Source organism: Vanacampus margaritifer, chromosome 16 (genome assembly GCF_051991255.1).
Source record: "Vanacampus margaritifer isolate UIUO_Vmar chromosome 16, RoL_Vmar_1.0, whole genome shotgun sequence".
In the NCBI taxonomy this organism is placed as follows: domain Eukaryota; kingdom Metazoa; phylum Chordata; class Actinopteri; order Syngnathiformes; family Syngnathidae; genus Vanacampus; species Vanacampus margaritifer.
In genome coordinates this window covers 12,658,250-12,678,590 of record NC_135447.1, presented here as the reverse complement: position 1 = coordinate 12,678,590, position 20,341 = coordinate 12,658,250, and the positions used below count along the sequence as shown (strand labels likewise).

The 20,341-nt window shown below is 40.8% G+C and overlaps 2 protein-coding genes across 3 annotated transcripts; one reads left to right on the top strand and one right to left on the bottom strand.

Moving 5' to 3' along the window:
- Positions 1-25: 25 nt before the first annotated feature.
- On the bottom strand, positions 26-16,041 carry gemin5 (gem (nuclear organelle) associated protein 5). Of its 2 annotated transcripts, XM_077546696.1 has the most exons (28): positions 15,760-16,041; positions 15,327-15,481; positions 15,083-15,264; positions 13,975-14,126; positions 13,776-13,874; positions 12,283-12,415; positions 12,051-12,216; positions 11,623-11,835; positions 10,674-10,759; positions 10,510-10,592; positions 9,342-9,478; positions 9,170-9,243; positions 8,911-9,092; positions 7,846-7,985; positions 6,221-6,392; positions 5,960-6,148; positions 5,843-5,884; positions 5,652-5,777; positions 5,482-5,577; positions 5,264-5,401; positions 5,033-5,180; positions 2,797-2,916; positions 2,510-2,720; positions 1,350-1,628; positions 1,023-1,266; positions 764-956; positions 577-661; positions 26-236 (listed from the first exon to the last, which is right to left on the bottom strand). In XM_077546696.1, the coding sequence occupies exons 1-28, from the start codon at positions 15,899-15,901 to the stop codon at positions 81-83; spliced, it is 4,143 nt and encodes a 1,380-aa protein (XP_077402822.1). In that variant the 5' UTR covers positions 15,902-16,041; the 3' UTR covers positions 26-80. The 2 variants fall into 2 exon arrangements, with proteins under 2 accessions (XP_077402822.1, XP_077402821.1); XM_077546695.1 differs by having other exon boundaries at positions 764-1,266; positions 15,760-16,040.
- A 166-nt stretch (positions 16,042-16,207) lies between these two features.
- Positions 16,208-19,319, top strand: mrpl22 (mitochondrial ribosomal protein L22). Its single transcript, XM_077546698.1, has 7 exons — positions 16,208-16,287; positions 16,365-16,407; positions 16,558-16,693; positions 16,770-16,835; positions 16,971-17,048; positions 17,127-17,196; positions 17,867-19,319. Exons 1-7 carry the CDS (start codon positions 16,263-16,265, stop codon positions 18,073-18,075), a joined length of 627 nt encoding a protein of 208 aa, XP_077402824.1. The 5' UTR covers positions 16,208-16,262; the 3' UTR covers positions 18,076-19,319.
- Positions 19,320-20,341: the final 1,022 nt, after the last annotated feature.

Sequence of the window (20,341 nt, the reverse complement as noted above, 5' to 3'; positions counted from 1 at the left end):
TCTTAAGTGTGCAAAAAGGAAGCTCTGAGTTTTTCCTTTTAATTCAACAAAATGGCTGTACAGTACAGTGGTTCCATGATTTAGCTCAAGAATCGTTGAGAGGCCTTGCTTAGCATCGGGTGTGTTCCGTATTTGCGCAGCAGGTCTTTGGCGTCCCTCTGCAGGGGCTCGGGGATGGAGGAGTCAAGATGGAGGAGAACCAGGCAACACTCCGCCACATCAGGACGAGGATACAACTAGACAGTGGTAGCAAGAAGAAGGATAAGATTGGTTAAAACAGGCCTGTTTACTAAGAAGGAGCTGTGAAATAGAATGATTATACTCATCCCAGGGGTAACATGTACAGGCTGAACAAAAGGGGTCAAAGAACAGAGCCTTGAGAGACCCCATGCGATTCCATTCAAAAGTAGGATTTGAACCATTTCAGGACTTTTCTATTTAATTCGACCAAATAAGTAATCCATTTGTGAGAAAAATATGAAATTTGGACCTAAGAGGATTCACTATGATGCAGATGACCTTTTAAAATGCTTCAATGTAGTCATTTCTTTTGTTACACTCGTCCCATGTTGGTACCTTGATGGTTTCAGGAATGTCGGTCAGCTGCGTTTGGTGTTTTGCCATCTTTGTGGTCAAGGACAGAAAAGTCTCCTCTACAGGCCTGAAACAGAAAAGTAGTCTCAAGATGGCAACAAAAGTGCAGTGGAATAGGCCTTCAGCTATTTTTAGAACCGCATTCTACCGATTATCCCAAAGTACTCACTGTTGTCCAGCTTCGGGTTGCTCTCCATTGTCGGCCATGTCGCGTCTGTGTTGCACCACCATGGCAGCCAGGCGCTCCCGCAGCTCCTCCACCGCCCGACGCTCCGCCTGGCACGCGCCGTGCTCGTCGGACAGAAGCGAGGACACATTAAACTCCAGCTGACCAATCGTTTTGGTTTCTTCTTCCGGTGATCCTTCGGCATGGAGTCCATTGCTAATGACATCATCACCCGGGCGTCTCCACCACAAATCGTACATACTATAGTAGGCAGCCCACGCCCGTAGGCTTTCGGCAGCGGCTTGGGCTTCTTCACCCAGATTGCACTGGACCTCCGCCAAGGCAGCTGCCAGGATCTGAAAGAGGGCAGCTGAGATTTGAAAGTCAGTTGAGGCGTCCAGGAGCCACCTTCCTGCCAGCCACAGCTCCTTGGCCAGCACGCCGCTGTCGTCGAGTAACCAGGATAGGACGGCTCGAGCCACGTGACGGGATAAACACAGCAGCACCTAAAATACATTTTTTTTTCCAAACTCAAAAAAATTCTTCCCAAAACACTACCATAAACATTCAAAATCCTTTCAAGCACAACCTGCGTGACGGGGAGGCTGGCGGTGGGCGCGGGGCACTCCACGTTCTGGAACTCCACAAGCAGAGCACAGAGGTCGCTGCGTCCGGCGTCCGCGTCCACTTGAGACACGCCAAAGTGTTGTGCCCAGATGTCGCGTGCCCGCTTCAGGATGCCGCCCTCGTACTCGCCCTCGCCCTCACTTGGCGACGCCCAAGCGTGGCCGACGCCGCGCGTCTCGGGGAGGACGTTCACGAGGGAGGCGCACAGCAGCTCGGCCACGCTGAGGTGAAGACTGTGAACCTGCGCAACAACGTGGATTGTTAGCATGGTGAGCTTCACTTGTAAGTTATTATACCGGTCGAAAACATGCTCAAATATGGACCATGTACACAAATTGGACCAAAAAACTAATGCAAAAAATAACAACATAAATAAATAAAATCATGAAAACATTTTAACAATCTGGGATTGGAAACTTGAATGTACTTTTTAATATGTTAAAAAAATATATTTTAATTATGCTCTCTGTACTTAAAAAAAGAAATATATATATATATATATATATATCAATTTTTTTTCTTCCCAATTATTACAATAATCAGTCAATTTATGTGAATATTCAAATTTATTCTGCTCTGTATTTGTCATCTCCTAAAAATTATATTTTCAACAATTATTCATAAATCTGATTTATTGAATCAGAAGTGGAAGAACCATTTATGTGCTATAGAGATTTAAAAAGTTATAAATACATTTGCTTATATATATTTTTTATACTTATGTAAAGCACATTATGAAACATAATTTTTGTGTAGTTAAAAAAAAAGATTTTTTAAAAATTGTTTTATTAATTCCTATTTTGTTAAAGTGATATTTAGATTTATGATTCATATTATAGATTATATTGTAGATTAAAAAACATTTTATATATATTTTTTAAATAATAAAAAACGACATGATGTACTATGTGTACGTTTAGAATCTGTTTTTTCCCCTTTTCATGTTAAATATTTTTATTACATCATCAAATCAAATATCCTTTCCAATTTATCAGCTCTAGGTGAAGCTACTACAGTCTTTTCACCCACAAAATTAAATTACGTAATGGATATCCCTTATTTCACTACTTCTTGTTTTGGCCGTGACGTTATGAAGAAAAAAAGAAGTGTGCTGGCACTGACCAGCAGGCCCTGGTGGGAAGCGAGGACCTCCTGCGCGGCCATCCAATCCAGCGCCGCCGCCGAATCCTTGGCGCAGCGCAGCGCCAGCGATTGGGCCAGAGCGACCTCGCCCGCCACGCTGGCCAAACGCGCCGCCGTCTTCAGCGAGGTCACGTCGTTTTTGCGGGCGATCACCTTGGCGGCGTCGAAGCTGGCGCCGGCCGCAATGTAACTGGGGGTCAAATTAGAGGTAAAATTAACTAAATAAAAATGATAAGGTAACGACTTTGATCATATAGTCAAGCTACCATTTTGCCGCCGCAGAGAAATGTCCGTCTTTTTCCAACGTGACGGCCCAGTTGGTATAGAGCTCCTTCAAGACGGGATCTTCAGCCGGCAGTCGCGCTTTGGCCAGAGCGATCGCCTCCCTAAAAACACCGCACGTTTTATGTGATATAAAATTGTCATTTATTTCACTCATTCGCTGCCATTGACAGCTACAGATGTCAAGGATCCATTTATACAGGGCTGGCAGAGAATGAGTTAACTTTATAAATGATTTATTCTTGCAATTCTACAGATTTCTGAGTGATAATCAATCCAATTGATTGATTGAAGTTTATTTCAAACATGCAGAATGAAACAAAAATAAATCAGTAAGAAAATCTAATTATATTTTTTTAAAACATGTAAAAACAATCATAATAAAGTATTTTATAATAAACAAAGCAAATGTCAAAATCTTTCACATTTTTTAAATTAGTCAGATATTAATTACAAAAAATGCTAAATAATAATAATATTTTTATAAAACCAGAGGGAAAATCAAATTATATATATTTTTAAAAAATCTGTAAAAACAATCACAATAAAATCTGTAATAATAAAGAAAGCAAATGTAAAAATAGTATATATTTTTTATTAGTCAGTTACTAATTTAAGAAAAAAAACTGCGCATAAATAATAATATTAACTAGAAAAATTCCCGCGGAAATTTTGAATGGGACTGCTGACTCTTGTAAATAAGCTGAACAGTTTAAAATTCAAACGACTGGAATCGGTCAAGAAATGTGGAAGTTAACCATAATCAACATAAACTAAATGTATCTCACTGTCCATAAAAAAATGTAAATGAGCTGAACAGTTTAAAATTTTAACGAAATGGAATCGGTCAAGAAATGTGGAAGTTAACCATAATCAACGTCAACTAAAAGTATCTCACTGTCCCTGAAAATGTATTTAAAAAAATGTAAATGAGCTGAACAGTTTAAAATTTAAACGACTGGAATCGGTCAAGAAATGTGGAAGTTAACCATAATCAACATCAACTAAAAGTATCTCACTGTCCCTTTAAGAAAAATGCACTTTCACGCACACACATTTGACATGGAGACTTCTCGCACCCAACATTCCATTGATATTGTATGAGAGACGCACACCTGGAACAAAAACCTCTCACGACTTAACGGTTGAAGATACAGATTCAAGAAATGGCTCGTTAGAACGGCAAGGGTTTGGGGAACACGAGCATGTTCTCATTTTTTTTTAATCGGATGAAAAATGACCAAATGAGAGCAGGTTGAAAACATGATTTATCAGAAATGAAGAGCGAAAGGCGCCTGAATTTAACATGGAAGAGATAGGCGAGTTAGTCCGACTTCTCCACGCTTAAAGTGAAAATAAAGATACTTAATGACACCTTAGCCAAATAAAAGTTAGTTTGTCTAAAAGAAGAGACTTGTCACTACAAAATGTGAGAATTTGATGTCTAGTGAGCAAAGATTGTGGCGATGGTGACGAGTTGAAGTGAAACTTTTGGAAATATATTTTTTTGGTTCCCGTCACTCTAAGGTTAATTGCTTCACTCTGGCACTTGCAATAGACACCAATGTAAGAAGGCTATTTCACTCACTGTCTTTGAACCCGCACAGGGGGGAAAGCTTTCATTCCTTAAAATAAGTTTCGACACTGAGCTAAAGATGGGAAAAATTGTTACAAAATGAGCTAAAATTCATATCGGTCGGTTAACGTATGCGCGCGCAGCGTGTCTTGGAAAAAGGTGCTTTATCTGTAATTTGTTCCCCCTTTATCCATTCATTTCCTATGGGAGTTTTTTGGGAATTGCGTCGCCATGGTAACTCGGAATTCCTAGAAAAGTAATGCCGCACCGAGTCAGATAGAGCCGCATCGTTTGATACCTCAATCGTCTCGGTGCGATCTACGGTACGGGCCGCATTTTTGCGGAAAAATCTGGGGATTTTCTAGGGTGGAGAGTAATATGTGCTGCTTTCAGCAGTCCCATAATAATAAATATTTTTATGGGTCATTTTATGTTTAAAAAAAATATTTTAAAAAATTGCCTTTTTGCTTACTTTTCTCGACAAAATATTGTAAAACAGTCAAATGCTCTTTAAAAGAGAAGTTACTGTATTAATTACACAATTTTGAAATGAAGCATTCGATTCATCGAAATTGTCTCCAAATAGTAGAACAGCCATTAAAAAAAAAAAAAATCAGTCGGACACTGTCATTTCAACAATGTACCTGTAGAGTTTGTACGAGCGCAGCAGCTGCACGGCCTCGTACACTTTGTTGATGGACAGCAAATGAGCGGCCGCCTTCACGTGCTGCTCCTGCAGACACAGTTGCTTGACGTAGCGCTCCACGGCGCCGTGCCACACCGTGTAGCCCGCTGCAAGGCCCGCATCCCGCCCAAAAAGTTACACGCTGCCTCGACATCGTGACGTTTAACAAGTCGACGGCCGGAGCGCTCACCCATGGGTGCCATGGCCACCAGTTGGTCGCTCAGCTCTCCTCTCTCCGCCGCCAGCTGCAGCGCCCCCTCCAGGTCGCCGCTCCACAGACGGAGGTAGACGGCCGACTCCATGTGGCCGCCCTCCACGTGAGCCTCCTCTGAAAAACAAAAAAACTCATTCAAAGTCGTTTTTTTTTTTTCGTTTTAGGGGCCGAGAGGAAGTGAAAATCAAACGCACCTTCTACGCAGATCATTCGCTGCAGAGCGGCTCTGTCGGAGAAGAGGCCCAGGTGGACGTGATCGCCTTCGCCGGCGATGCAACCTGCGGGGGGCACTAATGAGCCAAAACAGGGGTCAACATTTGGCCAATTAGGGATCAAACGAACACATGACGTCATGAGATGTCACCGGCGGCGTGCGTGATGGAGGCCAGGGTGAGGCAATCCTGCAGTAGATCCTCTTTGGCCCGATGGTCCATGGACGTGCTGAGCGGCAGGATGGAGCGAGCCTTCTTCTTCTTCACAGCAGTCCACTCTGCAAGCACGACATTACACACTACACACACACGAACAAGATGATGTTTACGTACTGGAACATACCTTGTTTGTCGTTGCTCTTGATTGCGGTTTTCCTTTGCGTTGCTGTTGAACATTCCACACAAATGTTGACGTTCAAGTTCATCCAATAGAAGCGGAGAAAGAAGGTTCTCTTTTCACCTGGTGGAGGCAGAGGACTGCTTATAGAGCGGACCTCCTCCTCAGCTTCATCCGAGGCGTCCTGTCCGTTGGTCGCCATGGTTACCTCCGTCACATGCTCGCCATTGACTTCTGGAGCCGCTGCTTCCGTTGCCTTTTTGCTCTTCTTCTTCTGCTTGGCCTTCTCCTTCAGGTCCACCATCTTCTTGCCTGAGAGGAAGAATTGAGGATCGTCGGCTTGCGTGGTTCAGGGGTTGGGTCGGTGGTGGGGCGGAGCATCACCTTTGGGTGGCTTTGTGAACTCCTGCTTGGAGACGCGCCACTCCTGAATGCTGAAGTCCTTCCCTCCCGTCCAGATGACGTCCGGGTCCACGGGCGACCATTCCACGCTCAGCATGTAGCCCACATGACCACGGTAGTTGGAAAGCGCCGCTTCCTCCTGCACGTCCCACACCTTAATGCCACACAATTAAATTCATTAATACAACTTTGCGCACAATAATCCACCTGTTTTCTTATTCACTTATTTCAATAATGATAATAATATATATATATACAGTATATATATATATATATATATATATATATATATTATAACATATAATATTATATATAATAATATTAACTCTTTCACTGCCACTGACGTTAAAAGACGTCAAGTAAAAACCTACGGAGGGCCGCCAATGACGTTAAAAGACGTCATCCAATTTTTTAATTTTTTTTGAAACGGGTGCAGGCAAGCCTTCCGCAGCTGTGGTGAAAGTTTCAAGCAGGTCTATTGCGCCTATTGACTATTTTTGGCCCCTAGAGGGCAGCGATGACTCTCTTTTGACAAGATTGGGTGGGCGTCAGTAGAAGACGTGAGGCGGGGCTAGAGTGTTGAGGGGACAATGGCTGAAGAAGCCATAATGGCGGCCGCTTGCAAGCAGCTCACGGTCGAGCCGTTTTTTTCAAAGACATCGACCAACGATAAAGAGCACATTGATGACGACGATGATCATCATCGATGATGATGATGATGGTGACTCCGAGGTTGACGCCGAAGTTGGAAGCGCTGACGCGGCGGCTATGACGACGTTATAAAGGTTCACGGGCTAGCGATGCTGACACCGGAAAACACGGAGCACAACGCTCAGGTGGACGTTTAATCGGACGACGAAGAGTGCCCCGAGTCCAATGCATATTCATCGGAGGAGTGTGTACAGTCTGCTACTTGCTATTTATTCCCCGGAAAAAAAGGCCGTCAAGAAAGTGTAACGTCTGCACGCGAAACGGACAAATGCGAAAGTGAAAGTAAACTGTTGTGCGAGTCCAGCGGTGTCTCCTTGCACGCAGGAGAGCGTTACAAAAAGAAAAACTGTATTTGAAACATCCACATAATTGTAAGTAGTACCACAGTTGCACACATTTGTAAATAGTTTGCGAAATTGTTTTGTCAAATTGTTACACTGTTGAATGGAAATAAACGTATTTTGCAAACTAAAAACACTTTTTCATTGTTGGTGAAAGCATTTTACAGAAGTAAAGCACTATTTAGGTGTTTGTGGCATCATTCATGGACAAAAAGAAGTGTACAATTCACTAGAGTGCATGAAATAATATCGTTTCACAAAAAGCTCTTTTTCTCCGCTTTTTGTTTCAAAACAGATTTGGTAGTATGTGTGTTTCCATAGTCCAAACACAACATTTTCTGTGGACCTTGAAAGATCAGTCAAAATGCTTAAATCGGCTGGCACTGGCGACAACCCGTTTCTGAAAACGTCTGGCAGTGAAAGAGTTAATATGCTAATGACAAAAACAATTTAAAAATACTTAAGCTGTCAGAGGAAAAATATTTTGAATATTTTCCGAAACGAAAATGTGGGAACGAGAACTGGACGGCAAAGGCAAATCTGGGCGCCACTGACCTGGGCGGTTCCGTCATACGAGGCGCTGGCCAGTCTGGCGCTGTGGTGCGGACTCCAAGCCAGTCCGGTGATTTTGGCCGTGTGGCCGCACAATCGACGATAGGGCTCCGTCAACACCAACGGGCTCTCCGGAGGGTTCTCTGCATGCAACATACATTCTCCTAACATTACAACTTTTACTACATAATGCTATTTTTGTTTTAGTCATCATAACATATAAATGCGCTGGATGACTAATTGAAATTTAAAACTTATAATAATCAAACCAAAATTCTCAAAGTGCAGAATGGCGCGGTACGTTTACAAGTTCCCTACGTTGCTCGCAAACTCGGAGCTAATCCAATTCTAATCTACTGTCCCTAGGCGTCCTTTAAACAGTTTAATAACAACAATAATTACACACATTGTATATTTAAATACAAAACTTGCTTCGGTTTTAAAACATCGCTAGCGCTAAGGCTAACCGGAAATTAGCATCAACTTCGGGAGTGACATTGCTTCAAATAAATGTTCAATTCAAATAAATTGCTTCAAATGTATTCAGACAAATGTTGTGAAAACACATACACATAGGTAGGATAACACTACTTAAAGGCACATTTTCACCCCAATTTATATATATCTATATATAAAACAGTTATATTAATAGAGCTCGATTACACTTTTTTCTATCTCATTGATAATGTGTACTCCATGCTTGCATAGATTGGTACCACACTGCCCCCAAGAGGCCAACACGCGCAACAACAACCGGTATTTTTTTCCCCATTTTACTTTCTTACTAATATAATTTTGCGTCTGTTAAAGTGACAATTAAAGCTGAGTTTTCAAGGATTCAAAGAATTATACAAAGATCCATATCAACATATATTTCGTCTTGCTTGTTATATCAAATACAAAGTTATCAACCAGCTCTACATATAACACTTGATTGTTGTCATTTTGGGACTTTTTCTCACATACAGTCAACATTTTTTTTGTTTTTGTTTTTTTAGTGCTGTCCTAATATTCATTTAACTTCCCTGATAGAGTCATCTGAATTATTTTGTATACATTTCCAATTACCGATGACCTGTCGCAGGTCGTGCACGTAGACGATGGCGTTGCAGGAGCCCGAGGCCAGCAGGCCGTGCAGCTCCGGGGGCGCGTTTTCTTCGGGGTGCCATCGCAGCACGTTGATGACTTTGTGGTGCTGCTGGACGCTGCACAGCAGTTTCAGCGACGGAGCCTTGTAGACGTCGATGCACCTGCGGGAAGACGAGGAGACGGAGGACGTGATCCGCCGTATTGGAAGCAGTTTAAGTCGGCAGCCGGGCCTCGTTACCCGTCCTCGTTGCCGATAGCCACCACTTTGCCGTCCGGCTTCCAGCTGAGGTCGGTGTGAGGGGACAGTTTGTGCTGGTCACAAAACACAAGTCATAGTTTACCACTTATAATCATAAATATTGTAATTTTACAGGTCTGTCACACTTCAGAAAACAATTTAAAAAATGTACCTTGATGTTGTTGGTCTGCCGGATGAGTTTGTCGATGTCGCACGCGTCGCCGCTCAGCTTGCTCGGGTCGTGCTGCAGGATGACGCCTTCGCCGGCACAGCTGTACAGACTGTGGGACGCCTTGTCCTCCGATGCGCCTGCAACACACGTACGCCAATATCAGTGGTGGGCACTTGACTTATGAGGTTAATGTGTTCTTTGACCACAACTAACTCAAAACATTTGTATCTCAAATTATCTTTCCCCATTGAAATGAAAGGAAATACCACTAATCCATCCCACCGTGTCCAAAAAAAACACCTACAGTTTTTTTTTTTTTAATATCCGTTGCTGAAAGGGTTTTAATAACTATTGTAACACTGATGGTAGTTTAGTTAGCCTGTCGTTGGGGTTTTACATCATGTGTTAGCATTAAGCTAACATACCTCTGAGAGTTGTGTTCGGTTATCTCTATTTTTTATAGATTGAAAACATTTCAGACTCCACTTGTACCTGTTTTGAATATTTTTATGTCAATTTATATTGTGTTTAAATTGTGTTGGCACTGTAACTTCTTATTGACATGTATGTAATTTTAATTTTGCTGCAACTGTAATTTCTGCCACCTCTTGGCCAGGACTCCCTTGGAAAAGAGGTTTTTAATCTCAATGGGACATGGTTAAATCAAGATTAGATTAAAAAAAATTGTAAAGCTCAATTTGGAGTGACATTAAAAAAGCTTGAAGCCTGTTTTTGAAGAATTGTTTGTAAAAAGTTGGAAGTCAAGTCACTAGTGTAACTAAATCCCAGTGCAAGTTTAAATGTGATGTGAAGAGCAGATGTTTTGTAGTGTCCACTCAGCATTCAGGTGTTTAAATGTGAAAAAACTAACACTCTTAATAAGACAAATGACCTGTGCTGACATTAAAGTCTTCTTTTTGTCCTATTAAAGGCCATGGGCAGATGGTCGGCATGGCAACAATCAGGGCCTGCGAGCCAGGGTTTGACGGATGGACTCATTAAAACGCCATCTGGCCCAAGTTGCTTAAATGAACTGGGCTCGTTCAATTACACAGTCAATTACAAGAAAGAGGGCTAGAGAGGGAGATGTGTGGAGATTTTTTTTTTTTTTGCTGACTGGCTTTCTAATTGTGTTGTTGTTGGGACAAAGCGGGGAAGGTGCTCATACCAAATGACATCGGGGGGAGCAGCGGTCCCCAGGACAGAGAGTACACCGTCTTTTTGTGGTAGGAGCTCGAGATCTGAGGTGGCCTGCGAGGAGATGACAAAGACACGAACAAGGGTACGTAATGTGTTAAAACAAAATACAAAATATATATTTTTAAGACTTACTTGTTGGAGAAGACTTCATAGATTCCCACTTTTCCGTCATCTGTTCCAAACGATAAGGTTCCCTCTCGTTTAGGATGCCAAGCCAGCTGCAATCAACAAACAAAATGACGGAACGTAAGAAATAAGGTAGGATAAATTCTGAAAAAATACATCTGAAAATATCAAATCGCGAATATGCAAGGGACAATGTATAAGGGCCCAAAGGACATTTAAAAAAAAAAACAATTTATAGTAAGATAAAGATAATGACATTCAAACAAAATTGCCTCTTTTTTTTCTCTGTGTTGCAAAGTTAAACAAAGCATTGAAAAACGGTCAAATGTTCATCCTTAATTCACATCATAATTGTTGTAAGCATTAAGAGAGACATTTTTTTTTAGTTAATCGGCCGATTGCCGAATATTGAAATCACCCCCCCTCCCAACCCCAAAACATATAAATACGTTTTCTAATACTTTGTCCTTCACTCCCAAAACCGTATTTATATATTTTTTTATGTTTTTTTTTTTATGCTATGATATAGCATCTGAATCTGACATGAAGAGGTGGCTTAAAGCAAGCAGAGTAGAGTATAAGAGATCAGGCAGGGCCATGTTGCAACAAGCTCTTTTTGTCAGTGTTTTCAACAGGTTTGTGAATAATGATGAAGCTTAGCTATAGTCTAATGCCAATTGCTGCAAAACGGAAACAGATACAAATATACTTTTTTTCCTGATGAAAGAACAGACTCTAATTTATGTTTTGGTAGGTTCCATGTTTTTATAAAAATAGAACAGAATATTCTGTGGACCTTGCAAAATCAGTCAAAATCCAGTAAAACAACCGGGAGTAAAGGGTGTTGCTTCAGTGAAAATGGCTGGGAGTGAATGAGTTAATGAAATAAATTTGAATATGTATTTAAACTAATCAAAACGAATTACATTTGTGAGGACAAAAAAGGGCTTCTTACCGCTGTGACTTTGGACTTGATGCCCTGCCAGAAGCAGCGGACGTCGTACTGGTTCTGGGCGGACAGCGTGTTCCACACCCGGATCATGTTGTCTCCTACGCCCAGCGCCAGGCAGCCGGTGGCCACGGGTGAGACAGCCAGACTGTACACGAAGCCGCCCAGTGTGGGCAGAGTCCAGCGGCAGTTCAGGTCAACCAGGTCCCAGCATTTCACCTGTACGGTGCATCAAATCACACTTTTATAAACTGCAAGATTTATGCTAGTTTTGTTAGCCCGTCCATCGCATTTACATGTTAGGGCGGCCAGTCGATTTTTAATTGTAAATAATCACGATTTCCATAATTAACCTGCGATTAATCGTAAACGAATCGCACGTTACAGCTATTCTAAGAGAACAATAAAGTTAATGTAAATGAATAGAGGTCCACCTCTCTGTCCAAGGACGTGCTGATGAGCAGCTCGCGGCCGTCGGGCAGCGTGAAGGTGGCGGTGTTGAAGACGATCCTGCTGTGGTTCTGCCCCTCGGACGACGAGCCGAACAGGGTCCACTTCTGCTTGCCCGTCCGGGTCAGGTCCCACATCACCAGCTCGCCGCTACAAATAAAACACATGCGTGACCCACATTGTCTACGGAAGACGTGGACGGGCGTATGGACGGACCTGAAGCAGCTGGAAACGAGCTGCCTCGGTCGTCCTTCAGGCCAGTGGACATTGAGCCAGAGTCTCTCTTTGAGCGTGGGGTCGACGGCAGAGCCTCGTCTCTTCAGGAAGGGCAGCTTCATGGTTGTCACGCCTGCACACGCGCGCAATTCCCTTGCTCATCAAGAAAGTTTTTATTTCAGGTTTTTCAATTAATATTGCTAAATTGGAAAACTCCACAAGCCCCATGCTTCAAGAGATGGCTAAATTAAATGACACATTACGTAAGGCTGAAGTGGATTTGTTTTGATAAAAAAAAAAAAAAAAAAATTCAAGAGTTAATTTTGCAAAAGTGTGGGAAAACTCTTTGACACTACTTGATCACTAATTATGAATCGTTAACTATATGATTAACAAGTTTTACTTCTTTCTGTCCCCTTTCATTCAATTAAATATTTTTTTTAAATTGAATTCAATGGGGTATAGGCCACAGGAGGCGGGACTAACGACTTCCTAATTTCACACATCAGCTTTGTTTCGGTTTCCTGTTTGGGACGTGTGGGCCGCGTCCCAGTTCTTGCCCTTCCGCCTTAGTGCCCCTCGGTTGCGCGTTCCCGTCGATGGGTGCGAGTGTGTAGTGTGTCTTTCTCAGTTATCCGAAGCATTTCAGAGAGTTGAGACGCTCGGGGTGAGAGTGTTGGAACGCGGTGATCAGTGACCGGAAACGACGCTGATGTGTGAAACCCGGAGGTCGGAAATCCGTGGCATCTGCCCCATTAAATAGTGTTATAAGCTCTGCCGCTGTCCGTATATTTGTACAGTATTTACTTTTACAGTTTTTTCTCTCTGTGTGCAAATTTTTGGACATGATGACAATCCACTTATTGTGTTTAAAAAAAAAAATATATATATATATATATATATATATATATATATATATATATATATATATATAACATTTAACCATTTTTTCCCCAAGCTTTTTTTGCGTTCAAGGTTTGGATTTTTGAAATGGACAAATGAGCCAAGTCATTCGTAGATGAGAAGATAAAATAACTGTTTTTTACTTTTTGTATTAGTTGTGTGATTAACGCATTAGCAATTATTTAATAAAATGCAAAAAATGTCAAATGTACAGTATATATAACATTGACAAATACTTTATTTACAAAAAACTCAATTTTTCTGTTTCCAGTAATGATTTTTAACACCCATTTTCATTCTTTGGCATTTAACTCAGCTTGAGACTGCAGATTTACTAGTGATTTATTGTTTTTATTGCCTTTTAGCCTTTTTATTGTATTATATATTACGACAATATGAAAAAAAGATGAGTGCCCAGACAAAGACAATCAAAAGTTATCATCCATCCATTTTCCGAACCGCTTATTCCTCACAAGGGTCGCGGGTGTGTTTGCATCGATTGCATTTTCACTCACGGAGGTAGCACTTCATTACTTAGCACCGTACTACATTGTCCACATCAATGCTTGTTAAAGGAGGAAACATCTCACCTTTTCCTGTGGCTGTGCTCCAGATTCTCACAGTCTGATCTTTGCTTCCTGACGCCAGGTAGCAGACCTTCTCCTCTCCTGCACTCACCCCGTTAGAAGCTGGAACATGCACACAAAAAAAAGTATATTTCACTATACATTTAGAGTAAAAATGAAATGAAAAACAATATGAATGGCTGAGCCTGGAGCTCCCCGTTACCATCAGCGCTCTCCGCTCTCCATGGAAAGGTGTCCTCGTTGACGAGCGGCGACCACGCCAGAGAGTGAATGTCGTCGTCATGGCCGCGCAGGCGATGCGTCACCTCACCCTTTTTGCTCACGTCGATCAGCACAATCATGCCATCTTTGTATCTGCATGAGAGGACAAAAAATAAGGCATGAGACAAACAAATGGGGCATCATGTCATAAAGGCAGTACAATAACTAAATACTTGAACATTGTAGTGACCATTTCAACCAATCAGAAACCTGAACATGGAACCTAAAAAAATACTAATTAATATATCAAGTAAAGAAAAAGTCACAGCGAGGTATACTGTTCTGTTTGTGCATTCAAATTTAATTAAAACATATTGGGTGAAATAAATAAAATGCAAAAAGTTAAAGTGCAAAAAAATAGGAAGTACAATATAAAAAAAAAAATACTATAAAGTCCCCTGCGCTATATTTTAAAATATATAAGAATAAAAGGTGCCAGGACAGGGAAAGTAAAATAAAATGTTAGATCAATTAAAAATAAATGTAATGGTTAAAGTGCAAAAATATGGCGTGTAATCCAAAAACACAGTGAGGTATACACTACTGTATAAACGCATAAACATAAATACTATAATACATGTAAACAAAAGGGGAAAAAAAGGTCCATTAAAATAAACAATTAAATCTAAAAATGGTCACTCAAAACTGTAAAAAAAAAACAAAATAGGAAAAAATAGCATGAACACCAAAATTAATAAATTAATAAAACGCAATTTTGTACTTTTTTTAGAATTTTATTTTTAAAGGCTCTAGAAATTAGCACCTGTGCTTGTGGATTGTGACAGTTTGGTCAAAGGTGAAGCAGAGGTGCTCAATGTCAGTGATTAATTTCATGTTTTTAAAGAAGATATTATATCTTTTTAATTGAAAAGAAAGATGCTATTTTCTACTACCATTGTTATTCTTTTCATTACCATTTTATCATTTGCACTTTATGTTCCATTTATGTTTCATTTGGTTTCCGTACAGCATTTTGTTTCAGCTACAGTTTTTTTTCTTAAAAAGTGCTCTACGAATAAAGTTGAGTTAAGCGTGTGTCCTCATCTTACCCGACCGCCACAGTGCTCCAGCTGTGCGGGGAGCAGGTGAGGCAGATGATGCTTCTTGCTTCGGGGAAGAAGCTTGCCGTGTCTCCCGTGTTGTACCAGTGACACTCAACGATGCCTTTCTCGTCGCCCGACACCACCAGGTTCTTGTCCAGCGGGGACCAGTGCAAGGCTGAGATGGCGTTCTGAGAATGTAACGGCGCTCATCATCTGGTACACGGATCAGACCTGGAGCAATCAAACTGACCTGATGAGCTGCATGCTCCCGTAAGAGAGATCGAGTGTTGGTGTCCCAGAAGAAGATGGCACCATCGCCGGAGGAACTGGCACAGATGTGACTCTGAGTCGCATCCTGGCAGAAGGAAACGCCCGACACCAAACCTCTGTGGCCCACGAGAACACCTAAAACATGCAACAAATATACAAACAGTTACACAATTTTTATAGAGAAACCAATGAGATCTCAGAGTCAAAACAGAATAGCGACTGAATCAAATGATTACAAGAACAATGTCAAATTACAGTTGTGCCTTAAAGCTTGTCATTCCCAACACCCAGATCAACGCCCACGATGCTTTTTGGCGAAAATGGCAAATCGAACATCAAAAAGACATATTCAACCACACTCGGAATTGATCAAGTATCAGCATAATATTCAGTTTTTCTTGACATCCACTCACCTTGAGTACTACAGGTAGATGCAGACACGTCAATCAAATAGATGAGGTTTTTGGCTCCGAAGCCCAGCAAACCGCCGCTGCTGACGTCACAGCATCGGGAGCAGTACCAATTGGGAGAAGCCGGAAGGAGCCGTTCGTGCATGATGATGGTAAGCGTTTAAATTATTTACGAATAAAACAAAGTAACACAAACTAAGCACATCTCACATGTTTCCCATGTACTGGAGAAGCGTCACAGCAACGACCGTATGTTAGCGTGGTGTCGTAAAACCTCGATGTACGGAAGCCAGCTTCGTCCAAAAAGACTCCTGCTAAAACAAATATGGATCTAAACCAACAGTTGTGGTTTGTGTATATCGTTCTTCATCTTATCTTCATTAATAATGTGTTTGTTATATTGTATTTTATTCGTTTACATACTCAGTATATGTACTTCTTATTGATTGTAAATAAAGTTACGGGAAAATATAATGCCGTAAAACAATTCATTGACGGTAGTCAAAATGGCCGCAACCGTGGCAAGATGCGGTAAGGAAAATGACATATTATCACTTGAAGTAGCCAGACATTTCTTTCTTTTTTACATGTTTGCGGTTCATTTACAGGTATTGCGTCAATAAGGAGTATTTTTGGAAATTTTCATCCGAGGTATGTGTATGTGGCGAATCTAGCGATGTTGCATGCAGAGCTATCAGAAGGACGAATCGTCATTACGATATTAAATCAAATTGATGGAAAGACGCACTGAAGTCTTTATTTGAACTCAATTATATTCATCATATATTTTCATGTGTCCAGGTTAGCGACAGTAGCCGTTGGTCCCCAGCAGATGTCTTGCCTCCACACCAGCACTACACTAGAATCAAAGTACTGGGAGAGAAAAAACAAGATCGTTTATCCGCCTCAGCTGCCCGGCGAACCCCGCAGACCAGCCGTATGTCCTTTTTTGGGAATCACATAGTGTTATAAATTTCAAATATATGAGACACGCTCACCCCCTCCCAACACAGGAGATCCATCATGCAAGGAGACAGATTAAATACAGCAAAGACAAGATGTGGTACCTGGCTAAAATGGTGAGTAATGACATTTTGCGGGGAAAGTTTTGACACAGTCACAATATTTTCTGATCACAAAATCATGGCATTTGAACTGGTGTGTGTAGACTTTTTATACCCACTGTAAATGATCTTGTGATGTTCCCCATGCAGATTAAGGGGATGAGCATCGACGAGGCCATGGCACAGTTGGAGTTCAACGATAAAAAAGGGGCCAAGATCATGAAAGAAGTTCGTTGCTCAGCTCCATGCGTCGTCTATTAATTCTAAAGTCCGAATTGTCATTGAAATTCCGATGTTATGTTCAAGGTGCTCCTGGAAGCTCAGGAGATGGCGGTGAAGAATCACAATGTGGAGTACAAGTCCAACCTGTATGTAGGTGAGTGAATCCAGTGTGGAAACGTGGATATACAATAAGGACACAAGCACTGGGACAGAATTAGACCTGTATTAATAAGGCAGTGAAGTTGTAATTTTCCCGGGTGGTAAGATTACATCAATAAAGTTGTAATTTTTTACAAGAACGAAGTTGCAGTTTTATCAGATAAAAAACACTTGTGACAAAAAATATGGCAAAAATACGAGAGTGAACTAATATTACAAGAGGAAACTTCTTAATTTATAAGAAAAATAAAACCACAGGAATATGTTAAATAAGAATAAAGTTGTTGTCTAACAGGGTAAAAACTTTTTTTTTTTTTAAATACTCGTACTACAAAAAAGATTCCACACAAAATAAAACGGTAATATTACAAAAAAAAATCATAATTACTAAAAAAAATGTATACTTACTATAACAAGCCAACATTGCAATATCATTTCAGTGCACTAGAGGGCATTGTAACATCACCAGCTAATATACTGTAAATACAGATTCCCACCCCCTTCTTCTCATATTTGCATGTCAGCCATCATTGAGGTAGTTTTTACGTTTACAAGCCCACGAGGCATCATAAAGTTGCATCTATGTACCATTAGGTGAGTTAAATGTTACTCTTCACCTCCTCTCCATTTATGCTTGTCCTCTTTCTCTCTTTTGCTTTCCGCAGCCGAGTCTCACACGGGAAAAGGCATGTACCTGAAGCGCATCCGCTATCACGGCAGAGGCATGTTTGGCATCATGGACAAAGTCAACTGCCATTACTTTGTCAAGCTGGTGGAGGGCTCGCCGCCCACCATCAAGGAGAAGACCAGCCTGGATCAGGCCAATGACTACGTGGAGAGCCTCAAGAGGAGGACCATCATACACAGCCTGTAGAGTACACGTCCATCATTAGTGTGAGTGTGGCAATATTTTTTGTAAATAAACCTCTAAAGAGACACTCTTAGAGCTTCTCTTTTTCTCTGCAGTACAAAATAAGATTTTTTTTTTTTTTACGACAAAATTAAAAAACAAAGTAAGGTTGTTATTTAATGGGGGGGGGGGGGGGGGTCATTTTTTTGACAGAATAAAGTTGTACATTTAAAGGAGAAAAAATTGTATAACAAGAAACCAGTCCTAATATTTAGCCTCTAAAAAAAATATGGAAAAAATCCTACATGTAACATGACCTATAAAAACATTACTGTTCCAATATTTTTACTTTAATCCTTTGAATCTCTGTCGGATCATCAACGCCCATTTCAAATAAGCACTGCTCCCGTTAGCTGTGAGCGCTAACACTTTCACATTCAATACCATCCGCTTGCTCCAAATTTCATCGAGCGAGCGCCCTCCGTCTCGAGCTGGAAGGTCGGGTCGGTCCCGCGCGGCAACAAAACGGCAACCTTTTTTTTTTTTCAAAAGGGTGCGAAAGGATTTTTTCCTCCTTCAAAATTCATGACGCTGCTGCTGCCCTTGATGATCCACTTCTCCATGTGCTAATACATACAGCTGCCATTAGACGGAATGTTAATTTGTACTTACAAGGCCACGCTTGATGTTTGAGGCTCAGTTTAAACATATTGGATCATTTGGTAGACAGAAGTTTATTCAAGTAAGGTGTCTATTTTCCAAGTCCCTTTTTACACTTCAGTACCTGACATTTTCCAGGATGTAGACATTTCCTTGTATCCTCATATGGTGGATTTTATTTACCCTAAGTGTACCCAGGCTAGACGTTATGTCGATTATCTGTTGGTTTTTATTTGAAGAAATATCATATTAGCAAAAGTATGACCGCAATGTACAACTTGCAAAATTGTTTCCTGTTTGAGGTTCAGTTGAAACTTATTTGGTCATTTCGATGGCAATTTGAACAGATGTTTAATTTAAAAATTCAACAATTTAGACTTCTACATTGGATAATTTATGTGGCATATAGATGTGTACCAATTTTCCTTGTATAGTAGATTGTATTGACTCAACTCCAGACAATACCGGCCATCTATTTTGCGGTACAGTATGTATGCATTGGGGTGTTATTTGAGGAAACACAATGTTTATAAAAAGCATGAATACAATGTGGGTGATTTAACAGAGCTCTAATAAAATATTAAAAATATTTATGGTAGAGACTCAAATTCAACATTGGGTATTGTGGTTTATTAGAGTAAGGCAATTATTTGTATTTTTTTATTTGTAGTATTTTTTTTTTGGGGGGGGGGGGGGGGTTATTTTACATGCCATTTGAATGTGTAACCATATTACTGTATACAGTCTAGTGTTCTTTTTTTCTTCAACTGCAGAGACTACCAGGCCTCTATGTTTTCGGGGATTATTTGAGGAAATACTGTGTCTTTTATAAAAAAATAAAAAAATGACCACAAAAGGGCGACTTAACAGCTACAACAAAATGGTCAGGTTTAGCCTCAGTTTAAACATAATAGACGTTTAGTCAGACACTTACCAAGTTTATTCAAATAGGGCATTAAATTTTTTCCCAGGTTCTCTATTTTACACATTTGAACCTTAAAGAGCATATACAGTACTGTAGATGTTTACTGATGTGATGTAACGTGAATTCAACTTCAGTGAGTTAACATTTTTATAGCTAAAATAAAATGAAAATGTTGTATTTGAAGCTCAGTAAAAACATGCTACATCTTTTGGTTGACAATTTGCGAAGTTTATTCAAGTAAGGTGTTTCTTTTTCAAATTCTATGTTATTAGTCCGCATGCACTTGCCTTTTTACATGGCATGCAGATGTGTCCCGTATTTCCCTGTAGAGTGGATTTTTGACTCAACTGCAGTGTACCAGGCAAATATTAGTGGTGTGGTGAGTATATAATGGGGCATGATTTGAGGAAATACTTGACCGCAATGTGGGTAACTTTTTGTTTTTTAACTGCACACCAGCTCTGTTACTGTCACTGTTAAATATTACAGGGACCAACCAACTTTTTTTTTAATTTCCTTTGACAGAAGTTGCTGGTGGTGCTGGTGAAACATTTATGCCTGTCCACTGTGGTTTTCATGAGAACACAGGCACAAACACAAGCACACAGGCATGCACACACAAATATGAATTATTAAGCAGAGACAAGCTTCTCTGCAACACCCCCAGGAAGCATGTTGTTCCTCGTCTCCTGTCTTACGGCGGGA